General features: G+C 38.1%; 1 protein-coding gene across 3 annotated transcripts in view; it reads right to left on the reverse strand.

Annotated features, from left to right (window-relative positions):
• The window catches only part of LOC120103895, a 73,076-nt gene extending 64,142 nt beyond the window's left edge, over positions 1 to 8,934 (reverse strand). Inside the window, exons 1-2 of one of the 3 annotated variants that reach the window (XM_039114696.1) lie at positions 8,400 to 8,932; positions 6,793 to 7,080 (exon numbers count right to left, since the gene is read on the reverse strand). In XM_039114696.1, the coding sequence (XP_038970624.1) occupies positions 6,793 to 6,802 (10 nt within the window). In that variant the 5' untranslated portion in view covers positions 6,803 to 7,080; positions 8,400 to 8,932. Of the gene's footprint in view, positions 1 to 6,792; positions 7,081 to 8,399 lie in introns of all 3 variants that reach the window. The other 2 variants (XM_039114698.1, XM_039114695.1) reach the window with 2 other exon arrangements.
• Positions 8,935 to 9,419: the final 485 nt, after the last annotated feature.

The raw sequence follows: 9,419 nt of genomic DNA on the forward strand, positions 1-9,419 counted from the left end.
AGATCCTCCTTGCCATTGTTTAAAATGAAACATCTACATCCAAATACTCTAAGATATTTAGCAGTTGGTTTCTTATTCTTCCAAAGTTCATAAGGAGTTTTCTTGGTTATAAGTCGTATTAAAACACGATTTAAAATATGGCAAGCAGTACTTATAGCTTCAGCCCAAAAGTACTTTGGAAGATTTGACTCGCACAACATTGTGCGTGCCATTTCTGCCAATATCCTATTGTTCCTTTCAACAACCCCATTTTGTTGAGGCGTTCTAGGTGCTGAAAATTGATGTGAGATACCGTTTTCATTACAAAATTCTTCAAAGTGTTGATTTTCAAATTCAGTTCCATTATCACTTTGAATTGCTATTAAGGTGAGCTTCTTTTCAGTTATGATATTTTTATAATATTTTAAGAATGCTGAAAATGCTTCATTCTTATGTGCAAGAAATGAAACCCATGTATATCTTGAAAAATCATCTACTATAACCAATCCATACTTTTTTCCTCCTAGACTCGCAGTTCTAGTAGGTCCAAATAGATCCATGTGTATGAGTTCAAAAGGCCTAGTGGTTGATACTATATTCTTTGATTTGAAGGATGATTTTGTTTGCTTTCCTAATGAGCATGGTCCACAGATCTTGTCCTTTTCAAAGATCAATTTTGGCACATCTTTTATCAAATCCTTCTTGACTAGTTTTGATATTAAGTCCATACTAGCATGTCCTAGTCTACGATGCCAAAGCCAACTTGTTTCACTTTTCCTTTCTTCATTAGTAATTAAGCATAATCCATTTTTCTTGCCTAAATCATGAAGATCTACCATGTAAATATTTCCATGCCTTTGTCCTATAAGTACAATGCTATTATCTTTAGGATTTGTGATTATGCATACTAAGGCTTCAAATGTGACTTTAAGACCTTTATCACAAAATTGACTTATGCTAAGTAGGTTATGTTTCAGACCATTAACTAATAAAATATTTTCTATAAAGGTGGATGGAGTAATATAAATTTTACCCTTTCCAATGATAAGTTCTTTTCCATTGTCTCCATAGGTTACCACTCCATCTTTCTTAGATTCCAAGGTGACAAATTGTTCTACGTCACCTATCATGTGTCTTGAACAACCGCTATCTAGATACCATCGTTTATCCCCCTTATTAGCTGCAAGACACCCCTGCAATCAAGATTAAGAATATGCTTTAGGTACCCAAACTATGTTGGGTCCTTTAGGGTTAGTACTTGATGTTCCTTTTGGAACCCAAATCTTCTTGGATTTTAGCTTATAATTATCACTCAATTTGTTGTAGCTAGACTTTTTATAATTACATTCATATGCTTTATGTCCTACTTTATTGCAACAATGACAAGTTATATTTTCATTTTTGGCTTTCACAAATATGTTCTTTGAGTATTTTTGCTTTCTATTTGTTTTATATCCTAACCCAACTTTATCATATACAGCTTTTTGACTATCAAGAATCATATTTAATTTAGTTGAGCTAAGTGTAAACTTGTCCACTAAGGATTTGTATTTTTCTGCATCTTCTTTTAACTTGACATTTTCAGCAATTTGACTTTTGGTTTCATTGGTGAATCTCCTACTTAATGTTTCATAGTCATTAGATAGTTTTAGCTTTTCTTTGATAAGAGATTGATTTTCATCTTTTAGAACCTTATTTTTATTGATTAATCTCTTGTGTTCTTCCATGAGTTTTAAAAATGCATCATGTAACTCTTCTACTGTAAAATCACATTCAAGTTCAGAATCTACCTCATCGTCATTGGCCATGTAGCAGATTTGGGCCGTCTCTTGTTGATCTTCCTCTTCCGAACTTGACTCCTCACTTTCACTCCATTCAGCCATAAGGTTCCTCTTCTTAAGTTTTCTTGTCATCCATTTCAATTCCGGACAATCTATCTTGAAATGCCCGGGCTTGTTACACTCATAGCAAATTGGCGTTTCCCTTTCCTTTTCTTTGTCCTTACCCTTTTTCTTGCTTGAGCTACCTTTGAGGAAGGGCTTCCTTTTATGAAATTTCTTCTTTCCTCTCATAAATTTTCTAAATTTTCTTGCAAGCATAGCTATTCCTTCTTCATCATATTCCTCCTCATCATCAGATTCTTCTGATTCAGTTTCCTATTTTGGAGTGGTAGACTTCAAGGCAATGGTCTTTCTTTTCTTGACCTCATCTTCTCAGTTTTGCCTCATGGTCAACTAATGGGTCATGAGTGATCCTAGAAGTTCTTCCAATTGCAGTGTATTGAGGTCTTTTGCTTCTTGAATTGCAGTTACCTTGGCCTCCTAAACTCTTGGTAGAGACCTGAGAATTTTTCGCACTAGTTCAGAGTTAGTATAAGACTTTCCTAAGCTCTTTAGCCCATTTATGATTTCCGTGAATCAAGTAAACATTTCAGTTATGGACTCAGTGGATTCCATTTTAAACAACTCATGCTTATGTACTAATATATTTATTTTTGACTCTTTAACTTGATTAGTTCCTTCATGTGTGACCTCCAGTTTATCCCAAATTTCTTTCGCGGAGATGCATGTAGATATTCTATTAAATTCACTTACATCTAGTGAACAGTAAAGTACATTAATTGCTTTAGCATTTAGTTGTGCTAGTCTTCTATCACTCTCATTCCAATCCATTTCTGGTTTGGGAATGATTGTGCCCTCTATACTAATTGTGGGTGTGTGTGGTCCTCTAGTTATGATATTCCACAAGTCATAGTTTAGAGCTTAAATGAATATCCTCATCCTAGCTTTCCAGTATGTGTAATTAGTGTCATTAAACAGAGGAGGTCTATTTGTGGATTGCCCCTCGTTCATAGAACATCCTACTTGGGTTATCATGATCTTTGTCTCTTGATTGTGAGATCAACAAATACTATGAGAGCACCTTGCTCTGATACCACTTGTTGCCCAAGGTGACAAGCCAAAAGGGAGGGTGAATTGGTTTCTCTAAATTTTTTACTACCTTGATTGAGTTAATTGATGAGTAAGTGAAGTTAAAACAATACACAATGCAAACACACAAGAAGTATAGTGGTTCGGTGCTCTCCTAAGCACCTACGTCCACTCCCCAAGCGACCCCTTGGGAATTTACTATAATCCCGCGGATTACAGTTGGATTGTTTTCCGGGCTCACAATCCAAAAACCTTTACACTTTGATTTTTCGGGATCACCAAAAACCTATGTTGGTTTTACGGGCTCACCAACAAACCTTCACAGTTGGTTTTACGGGATCACCAACAAACCTACACCGTTGGTTTTACGGGCTCACCAACAAACCTTTACAAGGTGATTAAGAAAAAGAAGAAAGTTGAAACTCCTAGATTAGCAAATATAACAACTATGAGCTACAAAGAAGAGTTTAGAATATAGTTATCGCTTTGATGAGACTTCTCTCTTCTTTGTCAAAATTGTTTCACTCTTCAAGGGTTGGTGGAGCTCTTAATGTCTCTTAGAATCTGCTCAACCACTTTCTTTTGTCTCTTTGAGTGAAGCATTTGAATGAAGAATGCTAGGGCTTTTTCTTTCTTGAATGAGCTTTGATTTCTTTGCAAAAGGATATCTTCTCTGATGAATAGTGTCACTTTAAATACTTTCCCTCATCCATTGGTCACCCCCCATTGGTTAGATTTCAAAAACTAGCCGTTACTTGCTGTTGGGAGGTCAAAAAGTACTTCTGCAGAACTAGCCGTTATGCTTCTGCCCGTGCTGGGGTCGACCCAAACTTTCCTGTGGTCGACTCAAACCACTGTTCATCATACTTGGGGTCGACTCAACTTTCACTGGGGTCGACCCAACTTTCACTGGGGTCGACTCCTGCTACATTGGGGTCGGCCCTCTCTAGAAACACAGAACCTTATATTTCAGCTGTTTTTCACTGGGGTCAACTCAACTCCTTTTGGGGTCGACTCAAGCCATAGTGGGATCGACTCAAGTTGACCCCCTCAGAGATTCCAGAGACACAATTTTGAACGACATAGCCTTGGGGTCGACTTATGTTCAGTTGGGGTCGACTCAAGCATTCCTGGGGGCGGCTCCATCTGGGGTCGGCTCAAGAAAAGTTGGGGTCGGCCCTCTCAGTAAATTCCAGAGACTTGTTTTCTTGAGGCTTGAAGCTGGGGTCGACTCAAGGTTCCTTGGGGTCGGCTCCTCTTCTGGGGTCGACTCAAGCTTACTTGGGGTCGACTCCACTACTGTTCATCCGTGCCATTTTTGCAGAGGTGTGCCTGATGGTTCCATGATGTACCAGGGTCGACTCCACCGATGTTGGAGTCGACTTATTTCACACTTTGCTGCATCTTGAGGTTAGACTTATCCATACAATCAATGAAATATGTTTCAAGCAGTTTTAAATGTATGCCATGGTAGTGCTACATACTTTTAACAATTAAAATTACTATTTTGCCCTTAAGAGTACATTTTACTTGAAACTTTGCTAAATTAGAATTTAGAATTTTCTATCCCTTTTCTATCACAAATTTAATCTCATTCTTAATCGTTGAAAGACATCTTGAACTCATTCTTCTAATGTATCGAGAGTGTCGAACTCAGTAGTGATGTATCACATTAACTTGTAATACTAATTAAATATTTCCTCAATCATTGTGTTAATCATCAAAATAACACTATCATCCTCAACATTGGTCAATGTGACACCATTCAACTTGTACAACAGATCAGATGGAATAAGCCTTCTAGAAAAATTATTGCCTACTAGGACACATACATCTAAAATGGATGTTTTTGCAAGAAAGCAGGAACAAAAAAATACAGAAACCAATAATAATATCAGCACCCATATGGTGCAATAGTAGAGATATGGTTCACCATGCCAGTGTGCACATCCCCATACCATGCATATTGTACCGTGCCAGTACCAGACCAAAACTCGGTACAGAAGGGATATCAAGTATCGGCACACTGAACCGACCTCCATATAGCGTACCAATACTATACCAGCGCGGCACCAATATAAGGTCTAGTAGCGAGATAGTGAACCTTAGATTGAGGGCCCAGAAGCGATGAAGGAATTCGATTGTCTGATCGATAGCATGAAAGGGTGTATTAGTCTTTGATCCTGACATGAGGAGTTTTTTGTCAAGTCAGTATCAACCCTAAGAATGAATGGTCCAAATCTAATCATATATTAAGTCTATCATTGTTTTAGAGTCTTAGTCCTAGGTTATTTGGTTTTTAAGTTATTGGACTTCAAGTTAATTGTCCACTTACTTAGTCTAATAGCCTCAAGTTACTTGGCCATCAAATTTCTTTGCTTGCAAGTCATATAAACCTCAAGTTACTAGTTACTTAGGGTTCGTTTGGTTCGCGGGAAAAGAAGGGGAGAAAGTGTGGTCAACGGGAAAGTAATGAGATGCTTCTTGTTTGGTTGGAGTTTTCAAAGGAAAGAGATGGAAAAGTTGTATTCCCATGAGAATATGATTCCTACATTTCATGAGAAAGTCTTTCCCATGAGAAACATGGGAAAGTTACTTTCCCATGAGGCGGGAATAACTCTATTTTTACTTTTTTCCAAAAAGACCCTTCAGCATTGAAGAAGCATTAAAGAGGCATTAAAGATCTAATTTTTATTAAGGGCGTAATAGGAATCATACATAACTTTTCCAGGAAAGTGGATGACCAACCAAACATAGGCACTTTGGAAATTTGTCACTTTTCCATGGTTAATCAAACATGCCAAAAGTACTTTCCTAGACATCATCTTCCTGGGAATTTGTTTCCCAGGAATTATATTCCTATAAGGGCTCGTTTGGTTCGCGGGAAGCATTTTCCCTCCTAGGAATATGATTCCTGGGAAACAAATTCCTAGGAAGAGGATGCCTAGGAAAGTACTTTTGGCATGTTTGGTTGACCATGGAAAAATGACAAATTTTCAAAGTGCTTATATTTGGTTGGTCATCCACTTTCCTAGAAAAGTTATGTATAATTCCTATTATGCCCTTAATAAAAATTAGATCTTTAATGCCTCTTTAATGCTTCTTTAATGCTGAAGGGCCAATTTGGAAAAAAGTAAAAATGGAATGATTCCCGCCTCATGGGAAAGTAGCTTTCCCATGTTTCTCATGGGAAAGACTTTCCCATGAAATGTGGGAATCATATTCCCATGGAAATACAACTTTTCCGTCTCTCTTCTTTGAAAACTCCAACCAAACAAGAGGCATCTCATTACTTTTCCGTTGACCACACTTTCCCCCCTTCTTTTTCCGCGAACCAAACGAGCCCTAAGGGAAAATGCTTCCCGCGAACCAAACGAGCCCTTAAGCTATTTGGCAACTTGGCAATTAAGTTATCGTTTTAGGCTGGATAAAAGGGTAGTACAGATTTGTATGAGTATTTAACTAAGAAAGAATGTATTTTCTTTGGCCAGATTTTGCTCTCTCTCTCTCTCTCTAGTGCCTTCTTTTTTCTTCTCTCATCCCTTATTAAACCTTTATTTTCTGTTCCCTTTCTTCTTTTAATCTTCTCTTTAATCTAGAAAAATAAGTATTACTGTCTAAAATTCAATATTGGGCCAACATTGTACTTTCTGCTTTAATCTTAGAATCCCCATTACCCCTTGCCTAACAGCAAACCTCATTCTCCAAATCCTAGTGCAAGCATAGAAAACTTTTGTATCCAAAAAACCATTCCCTTCTACCTTGTTTTCTGAGGTAAGGTAGCAAGCAGCAAAAGTGAGCAAAATCCTACACTTCATACCCCATCATTTCCACCTACGCATAAGGAAGCCACACTCAAGAGGTATTTCATCACCATACTTACAAGCAAACATAATGATGACCTTGTCATGAGCCTGCAACTCTTGATGTCAATAGGCTTTTATATTCCATTTGTCCAACGATGCCAACAGATATGGGAGAGGAGATGTGTAGTTTCATTGCTTATGCACCACAAGTAGGTTAGAACCAAGACACCTATACAAGAAGAGATGCAAGAACTAGAGCAAGAAATCAAAATCGAAGTATTGCACAAGGATACAGCAAAGAATGCAGTGGAGGACTCCACAATAGAAGTTGCAAAGAGTATCATGTGTCATAAGTAGACCATCCCCTGATAACAAAAGAGTAAATGGCATGAATGATGTATACCAAATCATAGAAATGCACAATATGATACACTAGAATGGATCTGATGAGCTACCCCATTATTCCAGAAAAAAGAAGGTTGTTTAACTTCAAATGCAAAACTATATCATCACTAGAGAAAAGATAAGAATACATGCAAGAGAGTGATTGAAGCTTGACATGTCTACCAAATGCAATGTGGAGACAAGGATGATTGTACAAAAACTGTCACATGACATGATCTAAATGAGTCTATAGGTTTTAATGCATACAAAAGAAAACTGGGCGGTAGTATGACAAGGTCCAAAAAGTTGACTATAAAGAGAGGTCCTAGTCAACGAAGTTAGTTTTCTATGTTAATTCAAATTCATGAATTTTAATTTTCACTTTCAGAATGCGCTGTATATACCTTGGATCAGACAAAAAATCCTCTCTCTTTAACTACAATATTGCAGTATCAAAATATGTTTCAGTTTTTATCACATTTACCAGTGAGTGTTTGAATATATTAAATTACCAGAGATCAGAAGTAAGAAACATCTCAAGAGATTCTCATGCATTATGACTAGAAAATATTATGTAAACCTTAAATTACTTGTTCTCTTCTTTCAAACATTATCAAATGCCCATTTTGTATCACTTCACAATTTGTTATTAATTTAGAATACTGGCTAACTAAGGTTGGGCTTAAGAAAAAAGAAAATGAAACTAAGGAATACTTAAAATGAAAAAGATAAAAAAAATATCTCTGATAAAAAAAATACAAAGTGCACCTTAGCATATAAAAACAATGTTGACATTTATAAATTAGCACGCTTGCCTTTTACATGTATTTCTACACCCTAGAACTCTGGATCGTACATCCACCTGCCAATTCTGCTGCACATGCTGTATTTCTATAATAAAATAGATGACACCAAATGAAATAAACCTGCATACCAGTAGCACAGTAGCTTTACTCATAATGAGTATCTAGGACATTTGTCTACAAGTCACTTCTTTTGTGGGCTTTACTCAAAGAAAACTTTAAGCTGATCAAATAAAAATATCCCGACTCTGATACATACAATGTCTAATATGAAGGAAAAAATCAATCTTCCGTTCAGACCCGATAATATGTATACCTGCTCTGCTCTCACTAGCTTACCACTTCAGTCAAAAGCATTAGCTAGAAAGCAAACAAAACCAAACATGGAGTACTTGAATATCTCAGTGACCATACTCATTCAGTGCATTGCTAAAAAAAAATAAAATCAATCAAGATTGAGAATCTAGAAGGACGAAAAAGGGACAGCAGGAACTAACTGGATAAAATCCGGCGATCGAACACGTAAAGCGGCACAACAGTCTGGTGCTGAGACACGGCAGCAACGAGGCCCGGGTGGTCGTCGGCGCGGAGATCACGCTTAAACCACACCACCGCGGCCCCATTGCGAGCCTCCCTCGCTGCCTCGCGCCGCCTCACCTCCGCCGTCGCCCTCACCGCGGACATCGGGAAGAGAATCCGGCGGTGGCGCCGGGGAGAGGGGGAGGGAGGGAGAAGGGGCGCGATGCGGTGGGGGTGGAGGAATGCGGCGGGAGCCATGGAGGGGGTAATCCATGAACCTCTCCCCCTCACCGGATTAATATCTAGGGTTTTTCCATTGTGGTTGGTTGGAGGCCGGGGAATTGTGGAAGATAAATTTTTCGAAATTGTTTGGTATTTCGGTTTTTTGGGGCTGTGGTTGCGTGCGGGTTCCAGTAGACTCGGGGAGGGCGGAGGGTGCGAGGGATCGCAATCGAAGCGCCGCAAGGTCCAAACGAAGCAACGGCGAAGGAAGAAAATGCTCTGGGACGGCTCTGGGACGCCAGTTAATCGTACAGGAACATTTTATCGGGCCCGCCGACAGTGATTTGGTAATTAAATATCCATTTAGCGCACCTATTTCCGCGAGTTTCACCGGTCATCTCGTGCAACGTCGTAGTAGCCCTCTGGGGAATTAATTTTTTTTAAAATTTTTTTTACATGCATACCCTTATAAATATTAGATTTTGCATGAATATACTTTCAAAATTGATATTTGCATGTATACTTCCGTAAAACTCTATTATTGTATAAATACCTTTAATATAATGGTTGTTCTAACTATGTTAAAAAATAATATTTATATTAATTAAAAATAAAATTTAAATTTAAATTGATGTTATTATCCTTACTCGTTCTTTTTTTTCTCTCCTCCCCTCTCTTGCCCTTTGAAAAAGAGCACCGTGCGATTAATTCAGTTACAATGGCTAATGGTCTCGTAAGCAAAACCACTAAGCGAATGGGAAACAAAGAAGAAGAAG

The sequence above is a fragment of the Phoenix dactylifera genome, chromosome 17 (assembly GCF_009389715.1).
Source record: "Phoenix dactylifera cultivar Barhee BC4 chromosome 17, palm_55x_up_171113_PBpolish2nd_filt_p, whole genome shotgun sequence".
NCBI lineage: Eukaryota > Viridiplantae > Streptophyta > Magnoliopsida > Arecales > Arecaceae > Phoenix > Phoenix dactylifera.